Source organism: Heterocephalus glaber, unplaced genomic scaffold (assembly GCF_053883595.1).
Source record: "Heterocephalus glaber isolate CG9 unplaced genomic scaffold, H.glaber_assembly_v1.0 deba00001688, whole genome shotgun sequence".
Taxonomy (NCBI): Eukaryota; Metazoa; Chordata; class Mammalia; order Rodentia; family Bathyergidae; genus Heterocephalus; species Heterocephalus glaber.
The window spans coordinates 4,096,001-4,112,562 of NW_028258413.1; the positions used below are offsets into that span (position 1 = coordinate 4,096,001).

At 50.1% G+C, this 16,562-nt stretch overlaps 2 protein-coding genes across 11 annotated transcripts in view; one reads left to right on the forward strand and one right to left on the reverse strand.

Moving 5' to 3' along the window:
• The first annotated feature begins 1,490 nt into the window (after positions 1-1,490).
• The window catches only part of LOC110345995 (uncharacterized), a 38,215-nt gene continuing 23,143 nt past the window's right edge, over positions 1,491-16,562 (forward strand). Inside the window, exons 1-4 of one of the 4 annotated variants that reach the window (XR_015446377.1) lie at positions 1,491-4,579; positions 5,798-6,290; positions 7,050-7,161; positions 8,413-12,896. Coding sequence is in view for 1 of the 4 variants with exons in the window: in XM_087198725.1 (XP_087054851.1) it covers positions 6,128-6,290; positions 7,050-7,161 (275 nt within the window). In the remaining 3 variants the exon portion in view is untranslated. Of the gene's footprint in view, positions 4,580-5,797; positions 6,291-7,049; positions 12,897-16,562 lie in introns of those variants that run through there. The other 3 variants (XR_015446376.1, XR_002389741.2, XM_087198725.1) reach the window with 3 other exon arrangements.
• Positions 11,641-16,562, reverse strand: part of Sgms2 (sphingomyelin synthase 2) — a 44,426-nt gene continuing 39,504 nt past the window's right edge. For all 7 annotated transcript variants that reach the window (XM_004866222.3, XM_087198723.1, XM_021245462.2 and 4 more), the window contains one exon: positions 11,641-15,872. In XM_004866222.3, coding sequence (XP_004866279.1) covers positions 15,669-15,872 — 204 coding nt within the window. In that variant the 3' untranslated portion in view covers positions 11,641-15,668. The remainder of the gene's footprint in view (positions 15,873-16,562) is intronic.

Genomic DNA, 16,562 nt, shown 5'->3' on the forward strand with positions numbered 1-16,562 from the left:
TGCCTGTGTCCACCCGGGCTGGCCCCTGGCCCCTTCCCTCTGTCTCCTGTGGCTCCTCCTGGGTAGCCAGGCCCTAGAACTGCCCAGGTTGGGAATTTTTTTTTATCCTTTGCCGCCTCTAAAACTGTGGCCAGAGCATGGCAAACTCTATTCATTCTATGAAACTATTTTATTTTTTCCATAAACAAGTGATTCCCACAGGACACGCTACCATTCGGGTCTGCTCTGTTCTCAGACCATTGGCCATGTGTCTGTAAGGTATTTTCAGCCCCTAGCCACACTTCATATATCCTAAACTCGACCATCGATTGCCAGACTCAGCGCCAAGTCCCCAGCGACTCTCAGAGAGATGTGTCGTAGTTCCCAGAGTCCCTGCTTGTTCTGCAGGCTGTACCTGCATCCGTGTCATCCCCCTGGGGAGCCGAGCGGGGTCTCCTCACCCCGTTTACATGTTGGAGGACTAAGCCCCAGGACTGCAGAATCTGACGTGTTTGAAGACAGGGCCTTGAAAGAGAGGTCACAGGGGCTGAGTTCCAAACGGCAGGTGTGCTCACAGCACACACAGGAAAGACCAGAGCGCTGACAAATAGGACAGAGGCCTCGGAAGAAACCAGCCCTGCCCGCACCCTGATCTTTGACATCCAGCCCCCAGGACTGTAGGGAAACATGTTCCTGTGGTTCAGCCACCCAGTCTGTAGCTCTTGGTTGTCCCAGCCCTACAGGGAGCTACCTCGTCCATGCTGCATTGTTAGGGTTTCCATCTGGAATGCTCTCGGAGTGGGGGCTTCCGGGGTGATTGGATCATGCGGGAGCGATGCTCCTCGTGGATGAGTCCACGGCTGCGTTTGTACCTGAATGCGACGCTGGAGGTGGAGCCCAGTTATAGGAGGCGGTCACTGGGGCGTGGCCTGGAAGGATCTGCCCATCTCCATCAGGTCCTCCCTTGCCAGCCGCACTGGCTTAGGGACTGAAACCTCAACTCACGGTGAGCCAAAATAACCCTCTCCTCCTGTAAGCCCTGGGAGTCAGGTTGTTTCCCAGCAGCGAAGAGAGTGACCAAGACATAGATTTAAACGCAAGGTCGCAGCTCCCCCCCGCGGTTCCCCAAGGTACATTCAGGACATTTTGCCCAGAAAACGGAGTACTTTCTGCTCCATCTTCCTTATTTTAAATTAGTAAATAAAATAATAATCAGTTCCAGTACAGAAAGAAAACACTACAAGACTGTTTGGCTGGAAATGGGCAGCAAGAAAGATGATCATGTTTACTGAAGCTCCAAAGAGGATTTTAAAGCAGTCACGTTCTCGTTGAAATCCGCCGGGCTCCGTGCTTTCCGCCCCCGTTGTTGGTAACTGTGTCCCCGAAGCGTCTAGGCGCGCGTTACTTTGGGACCAGGTGAGGTTTAGATGCTTTTTTGTGAAGCACAATGGTGCCGCTGGCGTGGCCACCGCGGGAAGGGGGGGCGGGGATTAGGGAGGCGGCGCCAGGCCAGGGGACAGCGGCGGGCGCCGGACGCCTGGTCCCTCGCTGTGTGAGGTGCCGCACGGGCTCCTTGCAGCGCCTTCTGTAACGGGGTGCGTGTGGGCCCGGCCCGGGAGAGGGTGGTAAACACACCTGCCGAGCCAGGGTTCGGTTCGGAGGAGCACCCGCTCGGTGCCTGACGGCCGCGCTGCAGCTGTGACGGTAGCAGACCGCGCCTGCCTCTCCCGCAGGCAGCGGCTGAAGGCCAGGCCCGGCCAGGGGTGGCTTCCGCCCCCGTGTGACAGACCAGCGAGCTCCCCCGGCTGCCCGAGCCGCAGCCTCCACACCTGGGGTAGCCGGCGGCCCAGAACCGAGAACGGGCCGAGGTAGCGTCAGGGTCACTGCCCGGGTCTCAGAGCTTCTGTTGAGTGAAGGGTCCCGGATCGGCGTCTCTTGTGCGGTGCCAGCTGGTGGTGGCCTGGGCGGCCGCACAGGACGGACCTGCTAAGTGCCCCAGACAAAGGGTCTGCGCAGAAGGAACAAGCGGCCCGCCCGCCCGGGGTTGACCTTGCAGCCCCAGCCGGGTGAGAGGCCGGGCCAGAGAGCACTGGGTCCGCACACTTGGCCCCTGCGGCTCTCAGCGGCCGCTCCTGCAGAGAGAGGGCGGTGGGCAGGCCGGGCCGTGTGCCGCCCACCGTGCAAGTTCTCGCTCCCTGAGGCAGATGTGCAGCTGGTAAAACAGAAAAGCCAGGCTCCAGGAAGGCCGGGTGAAGTCCGCCGGATGAGCAGGTTGGATCGCTACACTGTGAAGTGTTACATGATGTGTGGCAGCCACAGCTGACTGATGGCTTCCCACACAGATAAAAGGGACACGGTTAAAGAGTAACACTGATGTAGAAAAATAAATGCCCTTAGCTTCGTTGGCCTAGTCATAGTGTTACTGATTCTGTAGGCTAAGCGTGTACTGTTTAAGCTTTCGTGTCTGGTTTATTTCATTTGACCTTAGGGTCTCAAGGTGCATCCATTTTCCTACAAATGACTCAAGTTTATCCTTTTTATGGCAGAGTAGTGCTCCACTGTGTGTAAACACCACATCTTTATCCATTCATCTGTTGATGGATATGTAGGGTGCTTCCAAGCGTTAGCTATTAAATGAGTTGTGCAGCTATAAACATGGTCCATGTGCATGGATCACCATAAAACGAGGTCTTCAACTCTTCCGGGAAGATTCCTAGAAGGAGACTAGCCGGATCAGACGGGGTTTCTAGTTTTACTTTGTTGTTGTTTTTTAGTGGTGGCAAAGTTTTACATTTGTTAAAAGTTGTGGAGAGCGGTGTTAGCCAAAGAGGCTCCATTTTGAATCTTACCCTCCATTGTATAGAGCAAGGAGACTATGTCATGAGGAACCGCGTCCTTGCCGAAGTAGATTGCCCTGGAACGTGATGAACGTTCTGTAAGCCCGAGAAACAAGGAAGCCCATGAGGGTGGGGAATTCCCAAAGGACTAGAAAACAAGGAAGCAGGTGTCTCTGGATGAGGGTCATGATGAACAACCAAACTCACCTGCTGTATAAAAGAGAGGCGAAAAATAAACTTGAGTGCTCGGTCTCTGGGAGCCCTCCCGACTCTATCTCTTTGTCTTTATTTTTCTTCATCCTCACTCCCCCATTCAGGTGCTGTTCGACAAGTGATGGCGGGCTCCGTCAGAAAGTAGGTGGGGAAACCCAGAAGGGTAGGGAAAAAACAGGCTCTGGAGGGAAGAAGAAATAAAATTACACCCTACAGCGTGTGGTGCGTTTTGTGAGAAATCTCACACTGGTCCCCACAGGGGTGGTACTGTCTACACTGCCAGCAACAGTGTAGACGAGTCCCTGCCGTAAATCCACGTGCCAGGCCCTGCTCACCCTGCTGCCCTCATTCACCTCTGCTCACTCTGCAGACACCGTGGAGGCCTCACGGGGCCCTGTGTGCACTGTGGGCCTCCCTCCCCTGCTGTAACTTGGGAACGGAACAGAGAGCCCTGGGAGCCTGAGCTCTGACAGCCTTCTCCTGGGAGCCTGACCTCGGGTCACACTGACAGTCACTCAGCCCAGGCGGGACACGCTCCCCTCGGGTTGGCAGAAGCCACTGCTCCTCCTGGCAAGGTCACTGGGCTTCCCACATCACCGGAGTCCAGGTCAGTGCCCACCTGCCCTTTCCTTTGGGCAGGAGCAGAGTCCAAGAAAACTGGCCACTGTTGGAAAGTCACTATTTTTTTCGGATTTTTAAAACAGCAATACATAGGTTTTGTAGAATTCAAACTACAGGACACTGGAAAGTGTAAATAATTTTCACTTCTTCATTCTCACCATGCAGGTAATTTATATAACGTTATGTATAAATAGCCTTCCAGTTGTTTATGTATATAGATATTTTTAATCATCATAAATATTCCTACTAACAATATTCTTCTATTTGTCCCTAGGTGACTAAAAAAATCAGTAACATGTTTCATGTAGTTCTCCATCATTTTTCTTTTTTGGTACCGGGGATTGAACTCGGGTCCTTGCACTTGCGAGGCAGGCAGCGGAACCACTGAGCTAAATCCCCGGCCCTCCCCGTCATTTTTCTTTCAGTACTGAGGACTGAACTCAGGGCCCTCACACTGAGTCACACCCCACCCCCCAGCCCTTTTTTTTGTTTTTTATTTTCCCAAGTTGCTAATTGGCCCAGGCTGGGCTTGAACTTGCAACCCTCCTGCCTTAGCCTCCCCAAATTCTGGGATTGTAGGCAGACACCACCACACCTGGCCATCAGTCATGTTTGACTGCTGTATTGTAGTCTGGGGGTGGGGCTTGAAAGGCCCACATAGAAGACACCTGAGGCTTTGTGGCTACACGGTCTGTCACAGCCCCCTCCAGGAACCTCCTCCCCACAGGGCGGGCTCAAGCTGCAGGTGTCACCTTTGGAGCCAGAGTTGGAGAAAGTCTATTCTGTTGCTGCTTGGCCTTTCCCAGGGTCAAGGGTAAGCCACCCTTGCCATTGTCCAGGAATATTCCTCGTGTGTCGAGCAGGCTTTTCCCCCGGCTTTTCTATGAGGACCAACGCTGTGGAGATTCACCTTCGACTCCTCCAGCGAGGTCAGTGCCAAGAAGTGGGGCTGGTACTGTCCACATTTCCAGGGCTGTTGCTACATGACATGTGCACACATGAGTGCGCGCACACACACACACACACGTGCGCACATGCACACTTGGCTCTCTAGTGCTGCAGAGCTGACTTGTCAAGTGTCACAGCCCCTTTCAGATGGCTTAGCGCTTAGTTCACACTGCCTTTTCAGTTACCAATGGCTTTGAAGAACTGGCCGCCCCTTTTAACAGCTGTCTAGTATTTCACTGATTGGATTCATTCATCAGTACTCCTCAGTAACTACCTACTAAGCCCCACCTCTGCTGGGCTCTTCTTGGCATTGGCAGTAGACAAAAGAAAATGCTTGCCCTTCATGGCAACTTGTTAGCAGAAGATAGATGAAAGAGAATGAACGTGACTGCTGGTGACAGCACTACAGAGGAAATGAGGCTCAGAGGGGACGGTAGGTGTTGCTCTCCTCATGTCCCTGGGGCTTCAGTGAAGGCCTCTGTTGAACACATGGTGATCACTGGAGGGAAGGCTGAGCTTCTGGGGAAGCGGCCTGTGCAAAGGCCAGGGGGCTGACCTGCACCAAGGGTGTCCAGGAACGAGGAGGCCACAGGGCTGGTGTTGAAAGGTGAGCAGCTGTGGGGAGAGGAAGACTGAAAGGGCTCACTGCCAGGGCGTCAACAAAACTCACTGACGCCAAGGGCTGGGGATTTGGCTCAGTGACACCACGTCTGTCTTGTAAATACAAGGTCCTGAGTTCGATCCCCAGTACCAAACCCAAAACAAAAAAAACCTGACTGACTCCAGGATAGTGAGCAGGGGACAGTTCTGAGGCCCAGGACCGTTATCTGGCTGATGTTTAAATGGAATTACTGTGGCTGCTCTGAGGGGCAGAGGTGAACCCAAAGAGAGAACAAAGCGATCGATTTAAGTCATTTATTAGCCAAATACTCTATTAATAAATAACACTGTCTCTGCTTTCTATTATAAATCTGCTGGAGGGCCAGGGATTTAACTCAGTGGTTGCACTGCCTGCCTCAAAAGCACAAGGTCCTGAGTTCGATCCCCAGTACAAAAACAAAAAAAATCTGCTGGAATAAACAAAGGGGTTTCTGACCATGGTAAGACATCTATGAAACTGACCTGTTAGCCACTTCCTGTACAGCTCGGGCGCCAGGAGCCTTCACGGTATTCTATAACTGTCACCTCTATGTCCGCAGCCTGTTCCCCATGCCATGGACTCCATGTCTGGAAGTGAACCCTCCCCAGCCCGGTCACCTCCGCCCAGCCCTCCTGTGCTGAGAATCGGGCTCTTGTCTGGACTGCAGATAGGGGAGTCCTAAGACGTTTGTCCTTTCGTCCTGGCTCGTTCTGCTCAGCAGTGTCTGCAGGTCCATCCACATGTGTGTGTGTGTGTGTGTGTGTGTGTGAGAAATACACTTCATTTGACTTTCCGTCCATCCGCTGATGAGCACTAAGGTGGTTTCTCACAGCTTCGTGAGAACAATGGAATCTGAGGAGCTGACTCTGGGTTTCGCCTCACCGGGGACATGGGGAGTGCATTGCTGAGCCAGGTGACAGTCGTGTGTGACTCTCCAAGGAAGCTCCAAACTTTCGCACAGCATCTGGGCCAGGAGGAAGCGGCCCCAGTGCCCGAGGCTCCTGCTCCTGTCTTCCAGAATGACCCGTGGCCAGCTGTCCGAGGAGGACAAGGTGAGGCTTGGTTTACAGGTGGCTATCCACACCATGCAGGCGCCGCCGGCAAGGGGACAGCTGCAGCATCACAGCCCCTTCCAGGACAGCCCTGAAGGTAGCAGTGAGGGGAAATCCTCACAGTGGGCAGAATTCCAGCAGTGCATCTGCGAGTGCATTTTGCCTGGAAGGAGAAACAGCAGATGTGCGACTGTCCACTGATTCATGGGCTATAGCCAGGGGTCTGGCCGGATGGTCAGGGACTTGGGAGGAACATGACTGGAAAACTGCCAAAGTGACAAAGTATTTGGAGAAGAGACATGTGGATGGACGTCCCCGTGTGGGTGAAGGATGTAAAAATATTTGTATCCCATGTGAACGCTCAGCAAAAAGAGACCTCAGTGGAAGAGGACTTTGACAACGAAGTATATAGGATGACCCGTTTTGTAGACAGCGGTCACCTCCTTCTTCAGCCACCCCTGTCACTGCCCAGTGGGCCCATGAACAGAGTGGCCGCAGTGGCAGGGCTGGAGGTTATGCCTGAGCTCCGCAACACGGACTCGGCTTACCGAGGCTGAGCTGGCCACAGCCGTTGCTGAATGCCCAACACACCAGCAGCAGCAACCCACACCGAGTTCCTGTATGGCACCTCTCCCCGGTGATCAGCCTGTGACCTGGTGGCAGGTTGATTACATTGGGCCACTTCCACCATGGAAGGGAGTGTGCTCTGTCCTCACTGGCACAGACACATATTCTAAATATGGATTTGCCTCCCTGCAGGTAATGCTTCTGCCAAAACGACCATCCGTGGACTCACAGAATGCTTCATCCACCATCATGGAATTCCTCACAACTTTGCCTCTGACCAAGGAGCACATTTTACAGCAAAGAGGTGAGGCAATGGGCTCCTGCTCATGGAATTCACTGGTCTTACCATGTTCCTCAGCATCCAGAAGTGCCTGGATTGATAGAAAGGTAGAATTGGTCTTTTGAAGATGCAGTTACAGCTCCAGCTAGGTGGCAGTAGCTTGCAGGGCTGGGGGAGGGTTCTTCCAAAGACTGTGTATGCTTTGAATCGGCATTCACTGCATGGTACTGGGTCTCCCATACCCAGGATTCCCATTCCAGGAATCAAGGGGTGGAAGTGGGAATGGTACCACTCACTGTCAGCCCAGCGATCCACTAGCAAAAGTTTTGCTTCCTGGGCCGGGGATTTAGCTCAGTGGTTTCGACGCCTGCACTGCAAGTGCAAGGACCTGAGTTTGATCCCTGGTACCAAAAAAAAAAGTTTTGCTTCCTGTTCCCATGACCTTATGTTCTGCTGGCTTAGAAGCCTTAGTTCGGTGGGGAAGGCTTGTACCTGGAAGCACAACAATGATTCCATTGAACTGGAAGCTAAGGCTCCCCTGGTCATTTGGTCTCCTCAGGCCTCTGAGGAAAGAAGCTAAAAGGGAATGAGAGTATTGGCAGGCGTGACTGTCCCAGACAGACATCAAGGGGAAACTGGACAGTTACTGCCCAACGGGGGAGACAAGAATACACTTGGAGTGCAGGAGATCCCTTAGGACGCCTCCTAGTGGTACCAACCCATGTTATTAAAGTCAGTGGGAGGGCCGGGATTTAGCTCAGTGGCACTGTGCCTGCCTCCCAAGTGCAAGGTCCTGAGTTCAATCCCCGCTATGAAAAATGAAAGGAAAGGAGAAAGGGGAAAGTCAAAAGGAATCTACAACAACCCAATCCAGGAAGGAGGACAAATGGGCCAGACCCTTCAGGAATGAAGGTGTAGGTCACCCCACCAGGAAAAGTCAAGACCTGCCGAGCTGCTGAAGGGCAGGGAGTACAGGATGGGGAGTAGAAGGTACTTTTAAATACCAGCTACAACCCTGTGATCAGCTACAGAAACAAGGCCTGTAACTGTGCAAGTTCTCTCCTATGATTTCAATGCAATATAAGGCTGAGACTTAATACCTGCACTTGCGTGTTGTTAAATCTGTGTCATAGTACTTAAGTTATGAAATGTTAGGGATAAGCATCACCCAAAGAAAGCTTGCCTTCTCTTCTGGGGAGGGAATTAGGGCACTTGCATTTGTATGGAGGGCAGTAACATGGTAGGCAGAGTCGTGCCTCGTCTTTATACCTACAGACTGCGGTGTAAAGGAACGCGTCTGGGTGTTGAGGTGACCAGGCGTGGACAGTGAGTGGGTGTCAGCTTGAGTAGTAACACCCAGATGGACTGGCTCAGCGTGGCTCTGCTGTGAAGACCCAGCTAGGGAGGACTGTGGCTGTAATGCTACCCCAGGACATGAAGGAGGGAGGGAGGGAGGCTTGTGTGTCCTCCAGGCTTCGCTTTCCCCTTGGAGGCCATCTCCCAGCTTCCAGCGGACCTTCCGGCTCCTGATTTGGACTGCATGGGACACCACATGGAGTTCCTGGGCTGTGGCTGGGTCCTTGGGACCCCGGGGTACAGCCGGACCTTTCGCACTCATCCCCACCCGACAGAAGCCAAGCCGCAAGTCTTATCTATTTGCATATTTTGTATCACATCTGCTTCTCTAGTAGGCACTGACACATGTGTCATGCGCAGGGACTGAGTGGTTCTTTCCCTTCTTCCCGGCTTTGTTTTAAGGCCCTATGCTACATCAGATGTTGAACTATCCCTGCATTCCAGGAAAGCCCACCACAGTGTCACAATGTAAACTCCTTTCAATAAACAATGAGTTCACGAGCTATTGAACAAATAGACTTAACAGATGTTTACAGAGCGTTCCACCCCCACAAAATCAGAATACACATTCTTTTTGGCTGCATATGGATCGTTCTCCAAAATAGACCACATGCAAGCTCATTGGACATGTCTAAGTAAAAAAGGGGTAGGGAAAGTGGGAGGGGAAGGGGAAAGGAAAGAAAGGAAAGGAAAAATTATGAGAAAAGAAAAAAAATGGAAAGGAAGTCTATGTAAACAGGGAAGGGTGGAAGCGGTGAAGGGCACACAGGGAATGGGGAAAAAAGAACCAAGTTATATCATGTACAGGTACAAACACCCAATGATAAATGTAAACGTACTGTATACCTAAAATGCACCAATAAAAGAACTTAAGGAAAAAAATAAAATAAAATAAATACTGAGTTCAGTTTCTTAGGATTTTGTTGACTGTTTTGGATTAATATTCAGAAGGGAGTTCAGTCTTAAATGTTTTTGCACCCTCTGCCTCTGGCCTTGGTACAGGGTAATTCTGGGCCCAGAGCATGAGGTAGACAGGGTCCCTCCTCTTCGGTTTGCTGGAAAAGTTTGAAGACCGGTATTAATCCTCCTTTAAATGTTTAGCAGAATTCACCAACAAGGTCACCATCTGGTGTTTTCTCTCCTGGGAAGTTTTTCATTATTGATTCAAACTCTTAGTAGAGATATTTTCTGTTTATGGTTTGGTATTGGCAGGTTTCATGTTTCTGTGACTTTGTCCATTTCATCTAGGTTATCCAGTTTGTGCGTGGTTGTTCATTGTTCTCTTGTAATCCTTTCTGTTTGTTGTATTTACTATTACAAGGAGCTGGAGCTTGAACCCAGGGCCATGCGCCAGCCCTCACCTCTGCACAGCGGTGCAATGCACGCACTTGACTCCAGGTGTCAGCAACTGCAGCATTCTTTATTTCTTAGTCACAATTCTGTCCCTCTTCTCAAGGAGCCAATGTGAAACTTCACTGCTTTTTTTCGATCCTCTATTTCATCTATCATTGCTCTGTGGTAGTTTATATTGTTTCCTCGTTCTGCTGGCTTTGGGCTTTGTTTGATCTTTTTCAGATGAAGGACAACAGTCCTTAAGAACAACAGGCAGGCCACTGACTTGACGTCTTATTTAAGTGTCCGTGTTTGCAGCTGCGAATTTCACTCTGATGTTCTCACCATCCCCCATGGGTTTAGGACGCTGTGTTTTATTGTATTTGTCCCAAAGTTATTTTCAAGTTTCCTTTGTGATTTCTTTGACCCACTGACTAAGAATGTGTTCTCATTTCCGTATTTGTTTATCTTTTTCAGTTTGGGCAGAATTGTTTCTGTATTTCTCGGGATGGAACCTAGCAACTCATGCATGCCAGGCGGGCATCTACCGCTGAGCTGCACCCGCTGGGCAGTTTCATGTAAGCAGCTCCGGCAGCGTGTTTGGTTTCTTCTTTCGTGTAGCGGAACAACTGTTAACACCTGTTTCTGCTTTTGCGCATCAATCTTTTCTCTCATTTTGTTTTGTTTTTTTTGAGATAGGGTCTTGCTCTGTATTCCAGGCTGGCCTTGAACTTACGGCAATCCTCCTGCCTCAGCCTCCCGAGAGCTGGAATGACAGGTGTGCACCACCACCCCTGGCTCTTATTTTCATTTTAAAGTGGTTTCTAGTCCCTCAGAATCTTGTCCACAATCTACGTTTTGGAGCACGGCTTTCGTTGTGTGAGGTTGCCTGTTCATTCCTTCCTGGAGTTGGCTTCAGAAAGAGAATGAGCGTCTTAGTCCTCACGGGCACTTGCAGGGCTGCCCAGGCGTCTCCCACTGTCTCCGAGGCGGCCCGGGAGCTCAGCCTCGGAATCCGCCTGTCCGTCCCGAACGCGGACGTTTCTTGTATAGTGGATTCCGCCTGAGCAGCCCAAGGCCAAGCCAGTAGCTCACCGTGTGGCCAGGGCCACGGCCACCTCTGGGGCGAACGTGCTGTCCCCACCCCTGGCAGAGGCAGCTGCAGAACTCCCCCGATCTTTGCTGTTTCCCGGCAACCAGTGCAGACCCAGGGCGTCTCAGAAGCCCCAGGAGCCCCGCCCCCTGGGCCACGTCTGCTGAGTCCCTCTCAGGGCCAGGATCTCACCTGTCAGGAGGTCTAGAGTCACTCAGCCCGGGCCAGAGCAGCTGAGGACGGCGCCCCAGGGCCTCTGCAAAGGAGCCAGGTTTCTCTAAACTGAGTGACAGGTACCCAGCTCTCCTTTAAGAACTGGGGCTTTGTCCCCTTGTGACCAAGGAGACCCACAATTGTAGCGTAATGAATTTTTTCCACAAACCATCTTCTATAGTTTCAAAATAATTTTTCACCTTAAATACAAGGGCAGGAAAAAAATAATCCATTCCAGTTGACTTACAGTTCCATGAGTTAAAGGTTATCTAGCTTATTTTAAAAAAATACTGATGCGCCGGGCGCAGTGGTGCACACTTGTCATCCCAGCACTCAGGAGGCTGAGGCAGGAGGATCCTGTCAAGTTCAAGGCCAGCCTGGGGCACACAGCAAAGCCCTGTCTCAGAAAAAAAGTGCTTGAAGAACATAACTTGTGGTTTTAACAAGTACTCTGAAACTAAATAAATTTAAGACCACCTTTTGAAAAATAAAAGAAACAGTACTACCAGTTTTGAAAAGGCTGTTAGTGTCACTGTGGTTTATTGGTAAATACAAAGTATAGGCTCTTGCAGGTTTGGTTTTTTTTAAAAGCAAAACGAAAAAGATTAAAAACCAAGTACACATATCCTCTTTCAAATAGAAATGTAAATTAGTTTTAACATTTAGGCACTTAAAATGTAAATGTAAGACAGCACTGCAAAAGTATAAACTAGTTAGACCCCTAGTTTCCTCCTGAAATGTCTTCCCAGAAGCAAAAGCACAAGCAAGGACACTATAGTGCTAAACAAGGGTAATTTCCTTTAACAACAATAACCTGAATGCAAGGTGCTGTGGGCAGGAGGAAAGGAGTTTCGGAAATGTACATATTTGGTTAAAAGGTAAGCATTTAATAAAACTATTACAATAACATACAGCACATATCTTAATGAAAATATATGTCAGGAAAATAATGAATCCTAAACTTAAAATTTTACTTCATAACAAGGCACTTAACACATTGAAACAGTACAGTAAGTTTCCAAAACAAAGTAATTGCCCCCCGGCCCGCTAACTTTGTGACAATATTTCTTTTGTGAATATGCTGTACCCCAGCCGTATGTTCTGGATCCATTATCGCAGAGGAGGTAAATTACATAGTGAGTTCCAACTTGGAAGCAAGACTGGCTTATGTGTACAGCTTCTTCTAAAGGGCAATTAAAAATAATTCCATAGTAAAGTGCTCTTCTCCTTAATGATTCACTTAGGACACAAAGTTAGATTAATGAATAATAAAACAAACCTGGACTTATAAGGTGTCTACCTGTATAAAAACTCCTCTTTGGGTACATTTGACACGATTTTCAGTGTCTGGATATTGAAGACAAGAGCACTTCATAATAAAGGAAATATTTTTACCAGTGGAGTCAAAGGAGTTAAATTATTGCAACATAATGACATTAAAAGCAAAAATACCAGCAGCTCTTTATACAAACAGAATATGTGGCATATAAATTATAATCTGCTTGATTTAAACATGTAAACTCATTAAGAAATTCCTCCTCACACCTCTTTTACACTATAGAAGTGAGGGTGTTAAGACCAGCTTCAAATCTTTAATCAGTTTACAGTACAAAACAAAAATTATGCCAAAAGAAAAAAGAAATGTTCAACATATTCAAGGAACAAGATGTGAATTTTCGGTTTAAAAACAAAGTCTATGACGTCTAGCATGTAAATTAAAAAAAAAAAACAGTAAGAAAGACAGCTGGCAGGGATTCCCAGCAAACAGGTGTCGGTGGGCATAAGGAGGCATCAATTATTGAGACCCTGAGAGGTAACCACGGTAGGCACGTTTTCCTTCATCGAACGGATAAAAGGCCAGAATCACAAGTCACTACCATCCGAGAACATTTCCCCTTTGAGAAGGGTTTAAAATGTCTTTAAAATAATTCCTTCCCCAGGATCACAGGCAAATCAAGCGAATACACAAAGGGAAAGAAACACAAATGCCTTTTTGAAACCTGAACACGTATTTTACGAAGTGGCATTTGTGTCCCAAGCTGCGTGACATCCTGCCACAAGGGGGCTCTGAGAACACGCCCAAGAACCGGAGCGCCAAGCTCCCTTCCATAGCAACGGCTGTTTCCCAAGACGCCCTAAATTAAACCATAAATTCACATTGAATTCAGGCGGGACTGGCAGAAGAACACTTTCTTCTTAAATCTCATGAAGGAGCTAAAATATAATTGAATCTGAGAGCACTTATTTCTACTGGGAAGAGTTCAGGAAAAAAATGTGGCTTAATTTATAAGCATTATGTGTCAGACATTTCAAAGGATTCGCTAGGAGCACAGATTACAAAAACATAGGTCACGTGTAACAGCTGTATTTTAATTGGCAAGGAAAAGGCATCATGAAAATTTACTGCTTCAAAGGCAACATTGTAATTGGTTTTTTCCATGCCAAAGTGGCTCGTGGGGTTAAATCTCAAGTTTGTTCTCCTACATGTAAATGAGTCTCATTTCTTCTTCTGCTTGAAACCTGGACATTTTCCTCTTTTATTATCCCGCCACCCTCTTCGTCAGCATCTGTGAGAGAGAGCCAGGACACAAGACCAGGGGCACAGACCGCTGTGCCCCACAGGAGGGTCTCGGGGTTCCCGGGCCCTTTAGGAGCAGACGGTTATACCTGTCCCTGGATGAGCTGGCTGCAGTGCAAGGCTGCCCATTTGGAGGGAGTCTGATCCTCAATACACAATGGTCTTTAAAGCTTAAGCACTTTCCCTCACCCGATGGCAGGAAAGTGGGTCACCTGGACACCCTGAAGTCCAGTGGATTGTTTTGAGCTACAGACGCAGGATTTCAAGGTCCAATGAATTTCCTTAGTCAGACAACAGGAATCTGAAATTAGTGTTTTCAAGCAGAACATCTTGTTCTACCACAAGAGTCAACATCGGGTAAATGCACAGGGGTGGAAATTCTATAGAATTAGGCCTGAACATACCAGCTAGGGTAGACACATGTTGATTAGTGCTTTATTTAAAAACATTGGAAAATCCTTGGGTTTCAAAGTCAGCCACAGATGGTGAAGGTTTCTTTTCTCGTTTAAAATAACGGATTGGAGAGTTTTTCTTCCTGCCTTTGAATTCAACCACCCTCCCTTGAGGGATTCTTCTATTATGTGGAGAAAGAGCCATTGGGACAGACAGAATTTTAGCACCAAAGGAAAATGACCCTTCTGGATAGATCTGTTTAGTGCCTTTTGCAAGCAAAAAAAGTCAACTTGTGTCATCAAGGCTGAGAGGCTTGTAATGATAAATCTAGGGAAATTTCACCTCCCAAGTCCTAGAAATTAGTGTTCACAGAGTGAAGGCATTAAGCCAGAAATTAGCCACAAATTTCAATCGCACTGAGTAATGCAGGAAACTGACAGTACTATCTGACCAGATCCTCAAAGCCACCTTCTGTTTGGCATCTCTGGACAGACATTCGGGAACAGTTGTCCACTTTCGGCCTCCCCACCCGGGAAAGGCGCCCATGCAGCGGCTGCCCGGGAAGCCACTGGCCAGGACACCTTCAACCTGCGACTCCACTCGGCCTGCAGCACCCAGGGTGGCCAGCGAGGAACAGTGTGCAGGGAAGCAGCCCACACGGGTCCTTCCGAGGTCTAGCCAGGCATCCCACCCCGAGGTCAGCCAGCTCTCTCGTCCCTGGTGTGAGTGCTCAGCACCAGGTGCTGCCGCCTGTGCCAGCCGGAGGCAAATGCCCCGGGCAGCAGCATCCAGCTGTGTGTGTGAAACAGCCTCGTACTTCTGGTGAACCAGATTCATTTACTTCTGTTTTGGTTTTTTGAGACAGGGGCTCGCTATATCGTTCAGGCTAGCCTCGAACTTGCAGTGACCCTCCTGCCTCAGCCCCCTGAGTGCTGAGATTACAGGCATGCACCCCCACACCCGGACATCCTAAAGATTTTAAATTGAAATATGAACGCACATTTAAATCCATGGATAGATTAAATACTTTCAGATTTCTTTGGATCTTTTTCTTCAAAATGATTCATTTGAAAGAAATAAAAAACAGAAAAGAGTCAAAGTGGCAGCGAGGGCACCGGGGGGACCCACTGCGACCTTCCTCCCCGCGCCAGGTTGGAAAGAAAGTGCACTTGGACTCAGCTCCCAGTCCCGGCCAGGACCCCTCTCCTCAGGGGGATTCCCTGTGCCCGGTGGCTGCATAGACCCGGATCTTTTATTCAAAACATGAACAAATCCCGCTGACCCCGGGAGGAGGACGCCCTGAAGGAGTGCAGAGGTGGGGCTCAGTGACAGGGAAGAAAGAGGAGTCTGGGGTCTTTGGCACCTCTTTAACAAGCTCACCGTACAGCCCGCTGAGGTCCCATCACCAGTGAGGCAGGCCTCAGGAGGGACAGAGACCTCTCGAGGTAATCAATACGCCCTCATCTCCCCCCGAGCCTGCAGTGTGGACGGCTTCTCCGCCTCCAGTCAGTTCTCCAGCATAAGGACGGAGCTGTCTTTGGCTGCAGCGTGGAGCACGGCCGTGGCTCAGGTGGACTTCTCACTGTCCTCGCCCGACTTCTGCACCCGGGAGTACTTTTTGCACGACGACTTGAAGCAGCCGGGAGGCCAGGACAGCGGCCAGGAGAAAGCGCAAGGGACTGAGCCCTGGATGTTCTTCTCAAAGAAATGGAAGACAGGAAACCACCAGGCTCGGGACAGGAAGTTCGTGTGTGAGGAGACCTTCAGGTTCTGCAGAGGGAGCGAGCAAAGGAGGAGACATCTTGGTGACTCTTGCTCAGGCTTTTCTCTTTTGGCTTTTCTGAGACAAGGTCTCACTATGTACCCCAGGCTGGCCTCAGACTCACAGCAATCCTCCTGCCTCAGCCTCCTGCTGCTGGGGACACAGGCATGCGTCACCACGCCCAGCCTCAGGCTTTTCTTTTTGGTACCGGGGATTGAACTCTGGACCTTGTGCTTGCGAGGCAGGCAGCGGAACCACTGAGCTAAATCCCTGGCCCATCAGGCTTTTCTTAATTAAATGGTCGTTCGTGTAACTTCACAGACTCTGGGCCATGGCAGTAACTGTGGGCACCCCGGCCCCTGACGCCCAGGCCCCTGTCCAGCCTGCCCTTCGGGAGGGGTCTCGGGTGCATAGGGGCAGGCGGTGTCCAGGACAGGTGGAGCCAGGACAGCTGTGGGCAATGCAGGAGCAAGGGGAGGGGAGCTGGGGGCCAAGCACTGAGGAGCAACGGGAAGCTCGGTGCAGCAGGGCCGGAAGACATGCAGACGGACGCCGTAGGGACAGGCGGGAGGCGAAGACCAGAGGAAGATGGGTCCCCAGTGCAGCCGCAGGCAAGCCCGGGCAGCAGGGAGGGAGGGGTGGGGAGGCCCCCAGAAGTGGCAGCTTTGAGAAAGCTCTGAAGACAGAACAGAAGGCAA